The sequence below is a fragment of the Pelobates fuscus genome, chromosome 2, assembly GCF_036172605.1.
Source record: "Pelobates fuscus isolate aPelFus1 chromosome 2, aPelFus1.pri, whole genome shotgun sequence".
NCBI classification, from domain to species: domain Eukaryota; kingdom Metazoa; phylum Chordata; class Amphibia; order Anura; family Pelobatidae; genus Pelobates; species Pelobates fuscus.
This window is the reverse complement of record NC_086318.1, coordinates 35,995,216-36,015,065: the sequence shown is the minus strand read 5'-3', so window position 1 is coordinate 36,015,065 and position 19,850 is coordinate 35,995,216. Positions and strand designations below refer to the sequence as shown.

At 36.8% G+C, this 19,850-nt stretch overlaps 1 protein-coding gene across 2 annotated transcripts in view; it reads left to right on the top strand.

Annotated features, from left to right (window-relative positions):
• The window catches only part of LOC134586524 (cytochrome P450 2K1-like), a 106,027-nt gene extending 86,403 nt beyond the window's left edge, over positions 1–19,624 (top strand). For both annotated transcript variants that reach the window (XM_063442082.1, XM_063442083.1), the window contains exons 6-9: positions 1,337–1,478; positions 4,447–4,631; positions 5,444–5,585; positions 19,351–19,624. In XM_063442082.1, the coding sequence (XP_063298152.1) occupies positions 1,337–1,478; positions 4,447–4,631; positions 5,444–5,585; positions 19,351–19,532 (651 nt within the window). In that variant the 3' untranslated portion in view covers positions 19,533–19,624. The remainder of the gene's footprint in view (positions 1–1,336; positions 1,479–4,446; positions 4,632–5,443; positions 5,586–19,350) is intronic.
• Positions 19,625–19,850: the final 226 nt, after the last annotated feature.

Below are 19,850 nucleotides of genomic sequence, written 5' to 3'. Positions count from 1 at the left end.
CACGGACCCACATTTCCATGAACTAACATTTTGTTATATTGATTGATATTATCTACTGCTCAAAATGCAATATCTAAAAATAGCCTCTAAAGTGAAAAGAGAATATTAACTGTATGCATTAGTGGCATACTTGTCGGGTGCAGTCCACCCTCGGTGATAGGCAGAAGAGGGTTGCACAGAGCATCCTCTCCCATCTGAGAAAGTCTACTGGACCATTGCTGGCCATGTAGCTGTCGTGCCTCCTCTGCTGCTGTCGTACATGGATGAATGCACATACATATATGAATGCATGTGTATGTATAAATGTGTGTGTTTCTGTGTCCATATGTTTGTGTGTAAAACTGTGTATCTTTTGTATGTGTCCGTGGGTGTGTACATGAATGTATGTGTGTGTGTGTGAATGAATATATTTCTTTATGTGAATGTATATGTGAATATGAATGTGTATGTGAATGAAAGTATGTGCATGTAAAGAAAGTTGGGGTGCATAGTAAAATACACAAAAAACTAAATATACACTTGTGGGTGCATAACACATTTGTGGTCACCGTGCTATGTAACCTAGGTCTTGGTCTCTAAATCCATAATTACTACAGTTTTCTTTTACTTGCTAAATAATGCAGAATACTGCAAAACAGAGTGCAAATTTATAAAGCTCATACAGACAGCCGGGAGGGAGCTCTCCTTGGTTCCTTTGAGCAATAGCTCAAAGTAGAAGCTATGCTTCTTGTAGAAGTAGTGAATTCAATGCTCACTCACACACTCAAAATCTTATCACATGCAGATATGTGCTTACTAAATTTCAGTATAATACCTTTGCCATCAATGCAAGTGTTAGCTCTTTCTACTGAAAATGTAAAACTGTATTATTTGCAGCAAGTATCTTGTTGGAAATGAAACCAGAAGAAGAAGCTCATCCCTGTAGGTTTTTTTTGTGCAGATTGGATACATTTTCCTATAATTCCTACTGAATTGGGTATATTATATTACATTAAGCTTTAATATACAAGCATACGATGTGCAATGATAAGCTTAGTGTTGTTTGTCTGACAATTTTAATTTATTGTATTGAATTAATACATACTTATGATGTGAAATGATACACTTACCATTTGCCTTGAATGTATCCAAAAATCCCCATGAAATCCTTGTTCTCATCAAGTAGTTAAAAATGAATGGGCTAGCTCTCCCATTTGTTTTTGCTAACCGCTCAAAGTTTGAAAGTATAAAAAGCAATCAACAAAGAAGAGGAAAAAACAACATAAAAAGATAATTTTACAATGTGTTTTGTGAAAACCATCAATAGTTTTACAATTTCTGTGTTTTGAAATCTTAGGAAAAAGAGAACAGTGAATCATATTTTCACAATGATAACCTATCCAGTCTTGTAAGGAACTTATTTTCTGCAGGAATGGAGACAACTTCTACCACACTCCGCTGGGGTCTGCTTTTAATGATTAAGTACCCACATGTTCAAGGTATTCATCATCATCATCATCATCATCATTTTACTTTTTATTATTTCTGTAGTCATTATCTTCTTGTACAACATATTATTGAGAACCCAATTGAGGAATTCTGCTTAATGGAGCATTGTAATATCAATGGTGTCCATATATGGATGACAGTCATGTGTTGAGTGTGTCAACTGATGTACTCATCCAATGAATAGAGAATTCATATTACTAATGTGGAATTGTAACTTCCATAACAGCAAACTGCTGAGTGAGAGTCTAGACTGTGTTCATACAGCGCAGCCCTTGCCTTCGCCAAACAGTCATCCTTTTTTCTCTCATTAGTTCATGCTCCCACAATCCCAGGCATCTCTTTGACACCTTTAACTCTCTTCGCCCCTCAAACTAACCTTACAGCCGAGAGCTTTGCATGCTACTTTACCGATAAAATTGAACAGCTAAGGAAAGAATGCTCCCCTCCCTGCCTTCCTCTTTCTCAACCACATGTAGATCATGCTTTTCCTAACCTTCAGACTTTCTCCCCGGCTACTGAACAAGAGGGGGCTGCGCTTCTCCTTTCCTCTCAACCCACACTTGCCCACTTGATCCTGTCCCATCTCACCTTATCAGATCTCTCTCCCCTTGTCTTGTGCCTTCCTTAACACACATCTTCAACTGCTCTCTTTCTTCTGGCATTGTCCCTGCTGACCTTAAACATGCTACTGTAGTCCCTATCCTGTAAAAAACATCCCTCGACACATCCACCCCCTCTAGCTATCTTCCCATATCCCTGCTCCTCTTTTCCTCAAAGCTTCTGGAAAGACTTGTCTTTACCCGTATGTCTCACCTGAATTCTAACACTCTCCTTGACCTTCTTCAATCTGACTTCTGCCCCCTCCACTCTACTGAGACTGTTCTTATCAAAGTTACTAATGACCTAATTGCAGCTAAATACAAAGGCCAATATTCCATACTAATACTTCTTGACCTCTCTGCTGCCTTTGACACTGTTGATCATGCTCTCCATCGTCAAACTCTTCAATCACTCGGTCTCTGTAACACTGTCCTCTCTTGGTTTTCCTCCTATCTCTCCCAACGCTCATTCAGTGTCTCCTTTTCTAATGATACCTCCTCCATTCATCCTGTCTCTCTTGGAGTCCCCCAAGGCTCTGTCCTTGAGCCCCTTCTATTTTCTCTTTATACTGCATCTCTTGACAAACGTATTGCCTCATTTGGATTCCACTACCACCTGTACGCTGATGACACCCAGCTGTATATCTCCTCCTCAGACCTCTCCCCTGCCGCCCTGCAACGTGTCACTGCTTGCCTTTCTTCCATCTCTGACTGGATGTTCTCCAGCTTTCTAAAACTAAATCTCTCTAAAATGGAACTCCTTGTCTTTCCTCCTCTTAATACAGATTATCTTCTTTCGCTCTCCCTTCACTGCAGTGGTATCCACATTAGTCCATCCTTGCAAGCGTGCTGTCTTGGTGTCATATTTGATTCTAGCCTCACCTTTGAGCCTCACATCCAGCATCTTACCAAATCCTGTAGATTCCAACTTAAAAACATAGCCCGCATCCGCCCCTTCCTTACTCAAGGTGGTATCAAAGAGCTTGTCCATGCTCTAGTAATTTCCTGCATGGATTATTGTAACCCTCTCCTAATTGGTCTTCCGTATTGCCCCGCTACAGTTAGTAATGACTGCTGCCGCCAGACTAATTTTCCCCTTTGTCAGTCCTTACATTGGCTTCCTGTATCCTATAGGAGTCAATTCAAAATGCTAAGTCATACCTATAAAGCATTGACCAATTCTAGCCCCTCTTATATCTCTTCACAGATCCATAAGTATGCCCCTTCTCCGTCTCTCCGATCTGCCCGTGACCTTCTTCCATCCACTACTCGCACCCGTACGGCCAACTCACACTTGCAGGACTTCTTGTGGGCGGCTCCCTTCCTATGGAACAGCCTGCCTACAGCATTCAGACTCTCCCCTAGTCTTCAATCATTTAAGAAGTGCCATAAAACCTATCTTCTTAGGAAAGCTTATGGCCTTCCAGAGTAATCTCTACCTCACATACCTGTCTCTCGCTCTCTCCTGAAGGGCAGCACTCTACTCTCTCCTCCAGCTCTGCTTCACTCCCACTTATTTTGATTGCTATTCTCTGTCCTATTGTCTTTTACACCCCACCCCCTATAGACTATAAGCTTGTTTGAGCAGGGTCCTCTTCAACCTATCATTCCTGTAAGTTTTCTTGTTTTCTTGTAATATCCCTATTTATAGTTAACTCTCCCTTCTTATAATATTGCAAAGCAATACAGAATCTGTTGGTGCTATATAAATGGCAATAATAATAATAATAATAATAATAATAATAATAAATCAAGGTTCTCCAAACTCTGGTGCTCCATTTGTTGCTGAACTAGAACTTCCACGATCCCTTGAATGAAATAGACAGCAAGAGAATCATAGGAGTTGTAGTTCAGCAACATCTAAAGGGCCAGAGTTTGCAGAACCCTGGTCTAAATGATAGGCACCCAGGGGTACCTAGATTTTGTGTCAAGCCACATAGCCCCTTCACTGCAAGTGACAATGTCAATACAATGGCATCCACTATATTTCAACATTTCTAAAGATCAAATGATCCCACCTCGTTATACAAATTAAGGTTGCCCCCAAGTGATATGTGACATCACATGCAATGAGAAAATCAATTTATTGTGAAGGTGTTGTGGAAGGCAATATCCTGCAACCAATTTTAAGGCTAAATACTCAAATTCAACTCATATTGAGAGCTTATAAATTGCTAGTCTTGCTTTCCAGAAATTGTCATTATTACATAAGCCAGCAAGAAGTTCTGACTGAGATATCATAACATATACAGCAACGTATTAAGGAGGGCATTAAACATAAAAATAATTTTACTTTGATTCTATAAATTAATTATAATGTGATGGAGAATGATAATGTATTTATTGTTGCTATGTCTAGAGAAGGTCCAGGAAGAGATTTCTCAAATAATTGGATTAGCCAATCCCAGTTACAATCATCGTGGAGATATGCCATACACCAATGCAGTGGTACATGAAATACAGAGGTTTGCTGATGTGGTTCCATTGAACGTTCCTCATGAAACCACAAAAGATGTCATATTTAAAGGATATTTTATTCCTAAAGTAAGTTTGTTTAACACATATTGTATTCAAAATTTACTAAATTGGCTTTATTTGCATTTGAACAAGAATACTCTTTCTATGTCTCGTCATAATTTGTACAGTATTTTTTTTGGAGAAGTTGATATTAGGCTTAGAGAGCTGTGGAAATATTAAGAAAGTTATACTTCAAGGGAAATTCCAGACCAATAAATGACATCAGTTTGCTGAAATACTTTATGTATGAAGAATGTACCTGAATGTGTGCATTGAGTAGAACAGTTGAGTTTTTTTGGTTGCTATTCTGACGCTTTTAAAAACATTTGGAGATGTAAAGTAATTTTGGAGGTGGTCTACATTTCAAAAGTTATTAACTTTGGCAAAATAACTGTGCTTTTTTTTACTGCAATTTACACCAAAATTACTATCTATAAATGTGTCACTGTGTTACTAGAGTTTAGTGAAAGCTTCCGTAAATCTGCTTAGGCAGACAGTAAAGTGTGTGATATTTGTGCTGTTTTCTTACTTGAATATGACAACATTTAACCTACCGCACAGATCCCATCTTTTCACATGTTAATATTTGGAATATCCTGAGTTAGAAAGGATGTGCTGCCATCCCTGTTTCCACTTTAAACAATAAAAAGGAAAGCAGAGCATAAAGCCATATTACATTTTGTGATGAAGGGTACTTGATGAAAGGTTGCCTACTTTAATAATTTGTGGGCTGTTAAGCTACCTATAATAGGATACATTTCCCTATATATTTCACATTATAAATATTGCTTATTATTTATGATCACCTTTAAAAAGCCCTTGTTTCCCATTTAACGCAGGGAACATATGTTATTCCATTGCTTACATCTGTTCTGAGAGACAAGACACAATTTGATTATCCAGAGGAATTTAATCCAAATAATTTTCTTGATTCAGAAGGGAATTTCTTAAAAAAAGATGCATTCATTCCATTTTCAGCAGGTATGTGTTTTAACCCCTTAAGGACCGGCCTGTTTTTGCGATGTTTGTACGTTAAGGACCAGAGCAGTTTTAACACTTTTGTGGTGTTTGTGTTTAGCTGTAATTTTCCGCTCTCTCATTTACGGTTCCCATACAAGTTATATATTGTTTTTTTCACGACGAGAAGGGCTTTCTTTACATACCATTATTTGTATTATGTCATATATTGTATTAAAAAAAATAAGAAAATATGGTGAAAAATTAAAAAAAAAACATGTTTTTGGACTTTTACTTGAAAAATCTTTTACTTATCTACAAAAGCTAATGAAAAAAACTGCTAAATAGATTAAAAATTTTGTCCCGAGTTTAAAAACACCCAGTGTTTACATGCTTTATTGCTTTTTTTTTGCAAGTTATAGGCCTATAAATACAAGTAGGAAATTGCTGTTTCAATATATATATATTTTAAATGTTTTAATAGTGACATTGTAACACCGTTATCTGTCATAAATGCCCGAAACACACCTAACATGTACATATTTTTTTAAAGTAGACAACCCAGGGTATTCAAAATGGGGTATGTCCAGTCTTTTTTAGTAGCCACCTAGTCACAAAAACTGGCCAAAGTTAGCATTTATATTTGTTTGTGTGTTAAAAATGCAAAAAACGCTATCTTTGGCCAGTGTTTGTGACTAGGTGGCTACTAAAAAAGGCTGAACATACCCCCTTTGCAATACCTTGGGTTGTCTTCTTTTGCAAATGGTATGCCATCATGGGGCTAATTCTCATTCCTTGGCTACCATATGCTCTCAAAGGCAACCTAACCAATCTGACAAATTTCAATAAAAAAAAAAAAAAAGTAAAATCAAGCCTTATATTTGACCCTGTAACTTTCACAAACACTATAAAACATCTACATGTGGGGTACTGTTATGCTCAGGAGACTTCGCTGGACACAAATATTAGTGTATCAGAACAGTAAAATATATCACAGCAATAATATCCTCAGTGAAAGAGCTGTTTGTGTGTGAAAAATGCAAAAAAACTTCACTTTCACTGAAAATATCATCGCTGTGATATGTTTTACTGTTTTGAAACACTAATATTTGTGTTCAGCGAAGTCTCCCGAGTAAAACAGTACCTCCATGTACAGGATTTAGGGTGTCATAGAAAGTTACAGGGTTAAACACAGTGCTAGAAAATTAAATTATCTGGACTTTCGGCCTGGGTTGGCAGGCAGGTCCCTCGAATTGCAATCATTAAAATTACTTAATTAGGTAAAAATATTACATAAATATGCACGTATAATTTTAATATATATACATATTTATATATTTGACGTCTACGTGTATATTTATGAAATTATTTATGTAATTATGTATGTGGACATATGTATATTTCGTATTATTTTTATTTATTTATTTATACATAGATATATATATCATTACATTCTAAGTGTATTTTGATATAAATATATATATATATCAATATCAAAATACTGTTAGAATAAAATTGCATATATATATATATAATTTTATTTAATTATTAAAAATGATTTTTATTTTTTATTTATTTTTATTAACATATTATTTGTATTTTATAATAATATATATATACCATATATATAGTTATTATATATATTGTATATATTTGTGTGTAATTTAAATATAAGTGTATTTTTATATTAATATACGTATATATAAATATAAAAATACACTTAGTATGACATTATATATATGATATATATATACATATATTATATATAGGTATATATAGATATAATACATGTATATATATCATATATATCATATTTTTTTTTTACACTGATTGTTTTTTTTTTTAACTTTATTTTAGATTTTTCACTTGCAGGGAGACTGCTTGTCAGCACAGACAGTCCCCCTGCAGGCAGATATACAGACACCTATTGCGGTCATGTGATCGAGTGATCACATGGCCGTGGGGTCCTGATCTGCCGAGGGTGGACTGCCCGGGCAGACAGGCAACCCCCCTGGACCGGGAGGAGAACTGATCGCCGCCGTGGGACCGACAGCGATCAGGTAAGTTGCCCAAGACCGTTAACCGTCCTTAAGGGGTTAATTAAAAAAAAAAAAAATGAAAACAATTATTTGTTCTTGTTTAATAATAACTTGCTGCCGTGTGATTTTTTTCACTTGTTTTCTTTCTGCTTATTAAGGCTATGTTGTAGCAAAATCCCTTTGTTGTAAGTCATAAGTTAAAAACACTACCCAAACCAAAACTGATTTTGGTTGCTGTGTACAAGGATGTAAATTTGATCATAATGACATCATTGGCTATAGAGGTTTATTTATATCCTTAGTTAGCAGGAGATGCTGGGTTAAAGAACGTAGAATCCCCCATTATATCTTTCTACTTTATCTTTTTTTTTTTTCTCCTTTGCTAATACCTGCAACACTGAAGGTGAGACGTACAGTCCTCAACAAAATAGAAATCACCACCTGTAGTACTCACCAAAGGCACTATGGTATTGCATGTTTGGTTTTCATATGGTTGTTAATGTTAATTTGTATCCATACTAAAAAAAAAATTCTTGTCGTCAGAGTGCATATTGTACATACAGAAAACCGATGATCCATCACAATAGCAACAGTCATGTATGACAATTCAAATTGTAAACCTTGCATGTAATATACTTGCCAATATCCTGTACTGTGTGACTTGATATATGTCTGATGGCAAACCAAAAAAAAAGAATAAAAAAAAAAAAAGAAAAAAAGATTGCGTGACAACGTTGGCAGCTACCCTGTACCTACCCACCAGATGATACTGACCCTTCCCCATAATTTAAAGACATTAATTGTAGTTTGTTTATAACAAAAAATGCAAAAAAATAGAAAACAGGTAAATAGCATAGGGCATTTAGGGTTAAGATTAACCTTCATCTTAATATAAATGTCCTAAATCTCAGTGCTGAAGTCCCTTACTGTAAAGTTCAATGTAACAGTAATCTTACTTACCTTGCCGAGCAGCCTCTTCAGCCACGGTAATCTCAAGGGAGGTAGAGTGACTGATTGCCGAGGTGTAAGGGAACGGATTTTGACAGAGAACCTAATCTGTCAATACTCCAGCTACCCGCAACAATTTGACGTTTAGGGTCTAGTGCATGAGTAGGCAACCTTTGACAGTGGTAGTGTACTGGTGAAGCGCTATAAAATATTCAATTATAACAATAGTGTTTTTTCCTATTTACAATTGGTGAATAAACTTTGACATGTGAATATATATATAAACAGTACCTTTTAGGTATATACAAAGGTGTCCTAAGTTGGTAATCAGTACCTTAAAAAGAAGAATATACCAAACATAGTGTAAACTGTGACAAAAATGAAAATAGATTTAAATTAAGAGGGAAAATTCCCACTCACACTTTGGAGAGCTAATAGTGTATAGCTCAATTTGATCGCCTGTGGGGTCCGTGGAGGCGACCCTATCCCTTCTTTTTGCTGGATATTGTTGTCTTAAAACTCTGAAATGTTAAAACATATATATGGTGCAGTACCGTATGGTTCCAGATATGTGTGAAAAAGAACAGATTTGTACTCACAGACACAGAGCCATCCACATCGGCTCTGATCACGGGTATATGTGGTTAAGGACCACACACCTTCTTTAAGAGCAGGAACAATGCCACCAGTGTTTATAGAAATATAGGTAAATTTATTACATAAAACTATTTATAACAATAAAAAACTATATATAGCAATATAAAAACACTGTATAGGCATAAAAAAGTCCAAATAAATAAAGACCGGTATTCTCCAAGTTCCAGGACGCGTTTCGCTTCAACAGCTTCTTCAACTGGATAAAAAAAGTCTCTATTTCTTCTTTGGGACCTGTTCCTGCTTTTATACGTCTTTAAGAGTCCAATCCTTGATTAAGAGTCCGTGATTTCGCGGGCTATCTCCATGGGAACGGTGACGCCCTGCGATTCACGTCTCATTTTCGTGTATTTCCGGGTTTCCGCATCACTTCCGGTCACGTGTCTCTCGGCCGTTACGTCATGCGTTCCACCTTGCGGTTCACTCGGCCGATACCCGGAAGTGTGTGGTATCATTCCACAATGATGGGAGATAGATGTAGGGATAAGAAAAACACATACATTCATAATGGCAGAAGTTTAAATGAGGGGAAAGGTTGATTCTTTCTTAAATCTTATACTGAAAACGGGATAAATATATTTGTATCTTTCTAAATGAATGGAGCTGTAAATATATTTATATTACAAAGAGACCGATAGTTTTATATAGAAACATTAAGCTAAATTTGCAGAAAATCCATTGTAGCTACAGGGGAAATGAATAATACACATGTATAGATAACCAGGACCATAAAGTGCATACATTTTTTCCATAGTGAATCCTTGCTATAAGTGGCCAAACGGGGCGTTAATGAAGAGATCTAATGTGGCAACTAGGCAATTAATCATAGAAATGTATACATGGCCAGGACCATAAAGTGCATAAATATAGTCATAAGGGATCCTAGCTATAAGCAGCAAAAAAGGGCATATATAAAAATATCCAATGTATAAAATTAACAATATCAGAACTACAAAGGCATACAAAGACCCAATTAAAATTCTTCATAAGAACAATAACCTCCTAAAATTGAAATAAAACATATATTTATCTTAAAAAATGGCACATCTCAAAGTCCGTGTTAAGACCATATGGGATGAGCGTGTTTAGTTTAAAAATCCATTCCATCTCGTTCTTACTCATTCTTGTATCAAAATGTCCTCCTCTCCAATCTCTTTCTAGTTTTTTGATCGCAAAGAATTGAGTACCGGCTGTTTCACAATTGTGGTGGATTTTGTAATGGGCCGAGACACTATGGTTCTCAAACCCTTTAGATATATTCCTTCCATGTTCTTCAATTCTTATATGCAGTGCCCTTGTGGTTTTCCCTATATATTGTAAACCACAAGGGCATACCATGCAATAAATGAGATTATTGGAATGGCAAGTCAGGAGTTCTTTAATTTTATATTTAGTTCCGTCTTTGCTAAAAAAATGATTCAGGTGTCTTTTTTTGCTGGTAGTTCTTTTACATGCTAGACAGCTTCCGCATCCAAAAAAACCCTTTTCTAAACTTAAAAATGTGTCATTGGTTTTTCTTTCTTTTAGGAAGCTGGATGTAAGTGCCGTGCGTAAATTGTTTACTCCCCTATGTATGAATCTGGGTCTTTCAGGGAGGAAGGTTTTTGCTACCGGGTCTTGAAGGAGAATGGGCCAGAATTTGGAAATAATATTTCTGACTTTATGATTTTGCGTGCTATAATTGCATATGAAGGGGATTTCTTTGAGTTCATTGTCCTTTTTTTCTTTGTATTTTAAGAGCTTCTCCCTCTCCATTATTTTTACCTCTTTCCTAGCTTCTTCCAATTTTATTTCCTCATAGCCTTTCTCTATGAATTCTTGTTTGATCTTATTTGATTGGGTCTCAAAGGTGGTGAGATCCGTGCAATTCCTGCGAATACGCAGGAATTGTCCTCTAGGGGCGTTCTCGAGCCAGGGGGCAAAATGACAGCTTTCTCTACCTATGAAACTATTAGCTTCTACCGTTTTGAAGTGGTTTCTGGTCTTAATACTACCATCTTCTATATATATTTGTAGATCCAGAAATGTAATTTCTGATTTGCTCCAGTTGTTGGTGAGTGTTATCCCCCATGAGTTATTATTGAGATAATTTAGAAATGTCATCAAATCTCCTTCCTCTCCTTCCCAAATAAAAAAGATGTCATCAATGTACCGCCCATAGGTGACCAAGTTCTGCCTCCAGCCATGCTGGCCGTAGATGAACTCTTCCTCCCAATGGGCCAGGAGCAGGGGAAAAGAAAGACACAAAAGGGAAGACACCACAAACATCACAACACCCTACAAAAGACAAAGAAATTCGAGTGTAGAGGAACTAGAGGAGGAAAACATATCCAAAAAGGAAAAACGAGAGAGGCCACAAAGAAATCAGATCCCATAATGGGGATCTTTAATTTAAGCCAGAAAATTCTAACAGAGCATCAAAGAATTGAGTACCGGCTGTTTCACAATTGTGGTGGATTTTGTAATGGGCCGAGACACTATGGTTCTCAAACCCTTTAGATATATTCCTTCCATGTTCTTCAATTCTTATATGCAGTGCCCTTGTGGTTTTCCCTATATATTGTAAACCACAAGGGCATACCATGCAATAAATGAGATTATTGGAATGGCAAGTCAGGAGTTCTTTAATTTTATATTTAGTTCCGTCTTTGCTAAAAAAATGATTCAGGTGTCTTTTTTTGCTGGTAGTTCTTTTACATGCTAGACAGCTTCCGCATCCAAAAAAACCCTTTTCTAAACTTAAAAATGTGTCATTGGTTTTTCTTTCTTTTAGGAAGCTGGATGTAAGTGCCGTGCGTAAATTGTTTACTCCCCTATGTATGAATCTGGGTCTTTCAGGGAGGAAGGTTTTTGCTACCGGGTCTTGAAGGAGAATGGGCCAGAATTTGGAAATAATATTTCTGACTTTATGATTTTGCGTGCTATAATTGCATATGAAGGGGATTTCTTTGAGTTCATTGTCCTTTTTTTCTTTGTATTTTAAGAGCTTCTCCCTCTCCATTATTTTTACCTCTTTCCTAGCTTCTTCCAATTTTATTTCCTCATAGCCTTTCTCTATGAATTCTTGTTTGATCTTATTTGATTGGGTCTCAAAGGTGGTGAGATCCGTGCAATTCCTGCGAATACGCAGGAATTGTCCTCTAGGGGCGTTCTCGAGCCAGGGGGCAAAATGACAGCTTTCTCTACCTATGAAACTATTAGCTTCTACCGTTTTGAAGTGGTTTCTGGTCTTAATACTACCATCTTCTATATATATTTGTAGATCCAGAAATGTAATTTCTGATTTGCTCCAGTTGTTGGTGAGTGTTATCCCCCATGAGTTATTATTGAGATAATTTAGAAATGTCATCAAATCTCCTTCCTCTCCTTCCCAAATAAAAAAGATGTCATCAATGTACCGGCCATAGGTGACCAAGTTCTGCCTCCAGCCATGCTGGCCGTAGATGAACTCTTCCTCCCAATGGGCCATAAATAAATTTGCATAGCTGGGGGCAAACTTGGTCCCCATGGCCGTACCATTGATCTGGAGATAAAATTCTTCTCCATACCAAAAAAAGTTATTTTTTAGGATTAAATCCATACCTTCCAAAATGTAATCTATTTTAGTGCTTGTTAGATCTGAGGTATTGGTTAAGAAAAATTTAGTGGCATTACACCCGTAACTATGTGGGATATTACTATAGAGGGCCGTAACATCACTAGTGACTAAAAAACAGTTTGAGTTCCAAAAACATTCTTTTAAAATATTTAAAATGGAAATGGTGTCTTTAATGTATGAGGTAGTTTTCTTAACAAGGGGTTGAAGGTGAATGTCTACATATTGGGATAACCTACTTGATATTGAGTCTATTCCTGCTACTATGGGTCTCCCTGGAGGATTATTTACATCTTTATGAATTTTCGGTAAAAAATAAAATACAGGAATTTTTGGATATTTAATATTTAAAAAGTCGAATTCTTTTTCATTTAATATTTGTAACTCCTTTCCCTTGTTAAAAATTTTTAAAAAGTTTTGATTCATATCATTACTGGGGTTGTAATTGAGTTTTTGATATGTGTGTGCATCTGATAGTAGTCTTTCGGCCTCTTTGCAGTATAGCTCTTTTGACATTAAGACTATCCCCCCTCCCTTATCTGCCGGCTTGATAACCAGGTCAGTGTCTGATTTTAAATCTTTCAAGGCTTGTCTCTCTTGCATGGTAAGATTATAATTAAAATTATCTTTTTTCTCCAATTTTTTAATTTCCGTCATTACCATGGTTTCAAATGTGACCATTTTTTCAGAGATCATTTGTTTTGGATAAAATGTAGATTTTTCTTTTAATCTGGTGTGTCTTGTTTCCTCCTCTTGATTATATTGTCGTTCTATAGGGTTTCTAGCAAAGTATTTTTTTAGGCACACATTTCTTTTAAATTTATTTAGATCTATGTAAAATTCAAACTGGTTTAGAGGTCTATTTGGGGCAAATTTTAGGCCTTTTGTTAGCACTTTTTTATGATGCTCTGTTAGAATTTTCTGGCTTAAATTAAAGATCCCCATTATGGGATCTGATTTCTTTGTGGCCTCTCTCGTTTTTCCTTTTTGGATATGTTTTCCTCCTCTAGTTCCTCTACACTCGAATTTCTTTGTCTTTTGTAGGGTGTTGTGATGTTTGTGGTGTCTTCCCTTTTGTGTCTTTCTTTTCCCCTGCTCCTGGCCCATTGGGAGGAAGAGTTCATCTACGGCCAGCATGGCTGGAGGCAGAACTTGGTCACCTATGGCCGGTACATTGATGACATCTTTTTTATTTGGGAAGGAGAGGAAGGAGATTTGATGACATTTCTAAATTATCTCAATAATAACTCATGGGGGATAACACTCACCAACAACTGGAGCAAATCAGAAATTACATTTCTGGATCTACAAATATATATAGAAGATGGTAGTATTAAGACCAGAAACCACTTCAAAACGGTAGAAGTTAATAGTTTCATAGGTAGAGAAAGCTGTCATTTTGCCCCCTGGCTCGAGAACGCCCCTAGAGGACAATTCCTGCGTATTCGCAGGAATTGCACGGATCTCACCACCTTTGAGACCCAATCAAATAAGATCAAACAAGAATTCATAGAGAAAGGCTATGAGGAAATAAAATTGGAAGAAGCTAGGAAAGAGGTAAAAATAATGGAGAGGGAGAAGCTCTTAAAATACAAAGAAAAAAAGGACAATGAACTCAAAGAAATCCCCTTCATATGCAATTATAGCACGCAAAATCATAAAGTCAGAAATATTATTTCCAAATTCTGGCCCATTCTCCTTCAAGACCCGGTAGCAAAAACCTTCCTCCCTGAAAGACCCAGATTCATACATAGGGGAGTAAACAATTTACGCACGGCACTTACATCCAGCTTCCTAAAAGAAAGAAAAACCAATGACACATTTTTAAGTTTAGAAAAGGGTTTTTTTGGATGCGGAAGCTGTCTAGCATGTAAAAGAACTACCAGCAAAAAAAGACACCTGAATCATTTTTTTAGCAAAGACGGAACTAAATATAAAATTAAAGAACTCCTGACTTGCCATTCCAATAATCTCATTTATTGCATGGTATGCCCTTGTGGTTTACAATATATAGGGAAAACCACAAGGGCACTGCATATAAGAATTGAAGAACATGGAAGGAATATATCTAAAGGGTTTGAGAACCATAGTGTCTCGGCCCATTACAAAATCCACCAAAATTGTGAAACAGCCGGTACTCAATTCTTTGCGATCAAAAAACTAGAAAGAGATTGGAGAGGAGGACATTTTGATACAAGAATGAGTAAGAACGAGATGGAATGGATTTTTAAACTAAACACGCTCATCCCATATGGTCTTAACACGGACTTTGAGATGTGCCATTTTTTAAGATAAATATATGTTTTATTTCAATTTTAGGAGGTTATTGTTCTTATGAAGAATTTTAATTGGGTCTTTGTATGCCTTTGTAGTTCTGATATTGTTAATTTTATACATTGGATATTTTTATATATGCCCTTTTTTGCTGCTTATAGCTAGGATCCCTTATGACTATATTTATGCACTTTATGGTCCTGGCCATGTATACATTTCTATGATTAATTGCCTAGTTGCCACATTAGATCTCTTCATTAACGCCCCGTTTGGCCGCTTATAGCAAGGATTCACTATGGAAAAAATTTATGCACTTTATGGTCCTGGTTATCTATACATGTGTATTATTCATTTCCCCTGTAGCTACAATGGATTTTCTGCAAATTTAGCTTAATGTTTCTATATAAAACTATCGGTCTCTTTGTAATATAAATATATTTACAGCTCCATTCATTTAGAAAGATACAAATATATTTATCCCGTTTTCAGTATAAGATTTAAGAAAGAATCAACCTTTCCCCTCATTTAAACTTCTGCCATTATGAATGTATGTGTTTTTCTTATCCCTACATCTATCTCCCATCATTGTGGAATGACACCACACACTTCCGGGTATCGGCCGAGTGAACCGCAAGGTGGAACGCATGACGTAACGGCCGAGAGACACGTGACCGGAAGTGATGCGGAAACCCGGAAATACACGAAAATGAGACGTGAATCGCAGGGCGTCACCGTTCCCATGGAGATAGCCCGCGAAATCACGGACTCTTAATCAAGGATTGGACTCTTAAAGACGTATAAAAGCAGGAACAGGTCCCAAAGAAGAAATAGAGACTCTTTTTATCCAGTTGAAGAAGCTGTTGAAGCGAAACGCGTCCTGGAACTTGGAGAATACCGGTCTTTATTTATTTGGACTTTTTTATGCCTATACAGTGTTTTTATATTGCTATATATAGTTTTTTATTGTTATAAATAGTTTTATGTAATAAATTTACCTATATTTCTATAAACACTGGTGGCATTGTTCCTGCTCTTAAAGAAGGTGTGTGGTCCTTAACCACATATACCCGTGATCAGAGCCGATGTGGATGGCTCTGTGTCTGTGAGTACAAATCTGTTCTTTTTCACACATATCTGGAACCATACGGTACTGCACCATATATATGTTTTAACATTTCAGAGTTTTAAGACAACAATATCCAGCAAAAAGAAGGGATAGGGTCGCCTCCACGGACCCCACAGGCGATCAAATTGAGCTATACACTATTAGCTCTCCAAAGTGTGAGTGGGAATTTTCCCTCTTAATTTAAATCTATTTTCATTTTTGTCACAGTTTACACTATGTTTGGTATATTCTTCTTTTTAAGGTACTGATTTCCAACTTAGGACACCTTTGTATATACCTAAAAGGTACTGTTTATATATATATATTCACATGTCAAAGTTTATTCACCAATTGTAAATAGGAAAAAACACTATTGTTATAATTGAATATTTTATAGCGCTTCACCAGTACACTACCACTGAACTCACTCTTAAAGATAAGAACTTGGTGTTTAAGCTGCTCATCCGTTATTCACTTTTTGCAAATTAGCGCTAGTACTACCCTGTTTTGAGGCAACCTTTGACACTCCAGATGTTTTGGACTACATCTCCCATAATGCTCTTACACATTTGCAAAACACTTGCAAAACATCAGGAGAAATGTAGACCACAACACCTGGAGTGTCAAAAGTTACCTACCTCCGGTGTAGTGCATATAATCATTACAGAATCGGCACTCTGCAGTTTTGAACACACTTGCACACCTACACACTTGAATCCTACTTACTGTTAAGTGGCAAGTGACAGACTCTGTGTTAACAATATTTATCAACTAAAATGAGACAAGTTTCGTAGAAGCCCACTCGGGGCTTAAGCCAACAGCAAGAATCATTATTTCTGTGCTGATAGTCAACTAAGGTAATTATAGTGTGACAGAGCCACTTTAAAGGATCACTATAGTGTCAGGAAAACAAAGTGCCACATGCGCATTCAAAGTGTCCATAGGAAAGCATTTCTCAATGCTTTCCTATGTGGACGCTCTGCGCGATGGAGGCATAATATGCCTCCAGCGTTGCAGTTGCGCCTCTAGTGGCTGTCTGGAAGACAGCCACTAGAGGCTGGCTTAACCCCAAATGTAAACATAGCAGTTTCTCTGAAACTGCTATGTTTGCATCTGAAGGGTTAAAACCTGAGGGATCTGGCACCCAGACCACTTCATTGAGCTGAAGTGGTCTGGGTGACTATAGTGTCCCTTTAACACCTTGATCACTACATTTTACTGTTATTAAGGTTTTGATCAGTATTTCACCATAGCTTAGTGATCTAAAGCAAATAAATAACAATAATATATACACATTACAGCTAGAGATTATGGTTTCAAATACCATACTGCACGGATCGTGATGTAATTTATGAAATTATTCCTCGAAATGAATCGGTAATAATGAATGGATCAACTCGTCCATCTAATAAATTAACCTTGTTACACCTCTCTGGCTGTTATTCCGTGCATGTTACTACCTGGATTGTTTAACTCAGTGGAGCTAAGCTCTAGAGACAGGCAATTGTCCAGTGCACCTGCCTTGAAAACTCTTCTCATTGAGCTGCATTGGGAAGTCTGTGATTAGACAGCCATAGAAAGTTCAGCCATGATTAGAAAGGGATGGCTTGCAAAAGCAGAAGACGAGATCTGCAGCCTTTGAAAACTGTTTTTAGATATACACCCAATGGAAAAATGAACAATTAAATGCATTCATGATTTTATTATGGGTATATCCCTTGTATTTAGGTAGTGTATTGGTATTTGGGTAGTGGAGTATCTTTTTACTATTTTCTCTTTCAGTGCTGCTGAAGAAAGCAATACAATGCACTATTTTCAGTAGCAACACTATAAGGGCTAATGTTATGCCAAGTGTGCTTTATTTCCTGCTGGTGTCTCACATACCTAATCGCACAATTTATATACTACTGTTTTTTTGTTTTGTTTTTTATCTTCGCTTACACTGGGAATACATTTATATGAGATGTAGTAGTAACTATTACACTTGGAGATTCTGTTCACTCTAAAATAAAATTTCGCCACATTTTGAAGGGTTTGCCCGAATTTCCAAATTCCAAAACAAAGTCGGAAACCTAAATTCCATATAAACCGAATAGTGCGATAGCCCATCATTTCGGGTGATTCGAATTTTGATTTGCTGTGGCTAATGCTAGTAGGGACTGTCACTTAACACCAACAATAAATCAATAATTTACAGTTTGAAAGCTGTTTTCTGCTAAAGGAACACTACAAGCACAATTATGTCTTAATTTTATGGTTTAACCAGCAATATTTGGTTTCAGTGTTTTTACCAACTTCAAGGACAACTTATTTTAGCAGTTATGGTTGTTCCATCATCAATTAGTTAATTAGCAGTGCATTTTAAAACTATTTACTAAACATTTCTATCAGATCACCTTAGGAGGCATTTTGTGATGCATACATAGGCGTGCGCATGGGGTGTGCTGGGTGTGCCTGGGCACACCCTAATCCCCGTGGCACGCCTTTGTATTGAGACCAGCAGGGGAGATCACAGGAGCTATCCGAGCGCCGGATCTGCTCTAAGCCTCCCTCTCCACCAGCCCATTGTAGCATGGGGGGAGGCAGGAGAGGATCCAGGGAACACCCACACACACACACACAGCACCCACACACAAACACAGCCCCTATACACACACAGCACCTACACATACAGCACCCTCAAACACAAAGCACCCTCTCACACACAGAACACTAACAGCACCCTCACAAACACACACACAAAAGACTAACAGCACCCTCACAAACACACACACCCTCACACAAACACAGCACACAAACAGCACCTTCACACACACATACTACCAGCACCCTCGCACACACATCACACTAACAGCACCCTAACACACAGTACCCTTACACACACACAGGACCCATAAACACACAACACCATCACACACACAGCAGTGTATGTATGTGTGTGTGTGCGTGTGTGTGTTTGTTTATATATATAAATATATATATATATATACATACATATACACGCGGCGTGTGTTTGTGCTTTAGGGTACACACCCTAATGCAATAGGCTGCGCATGCCTATGGATGCATATTTGTTTTGTTTAAAGCAATTTTAGAACAAGTGTTTTTTTTTTGTTTTTTTTTAAATATAGTATATGTATATATAACCAAGTAAATGCTCTGTATGTACTGCAGGTCGCAGAGTATGTGCTGGTGAAAACCTTGCAAGGATGGAACTATTTATCTTTTTTGCAAGCTTACTACAGAAGTTCACATTCCACCTTCCTCCTGGTATTACGGATGTCAACCTCGATACTCTAGTTGGATTTACAAATACACCAACACCACAAAAGATCTGTGCTATATCACGTTACTAAAAACAGAAAAAAACAAGATCTTGTGTGAATCTCTTTTAATTCCATTAGATGAACAACAGTAGGCTTGTAGAAATTATTTTCTAATATTAATGTAAGACCTCTTGATGGCTAAGATGCATGTGTCCTAATGTACACATGAGTTTATTCAATAACTTAGCAATTGTTCAAAATTGACAAAGACATTTTAGGGGCAAATATACAGCATGGATAAATAGCTAAGGCCTCAGTTTAATATTCTTGGATAAGCTTTTAAAATTATTTAATATATATTTTTTTAAATTAACTTTTAACAGTGATTTTCAAAATAGTAACGTAACA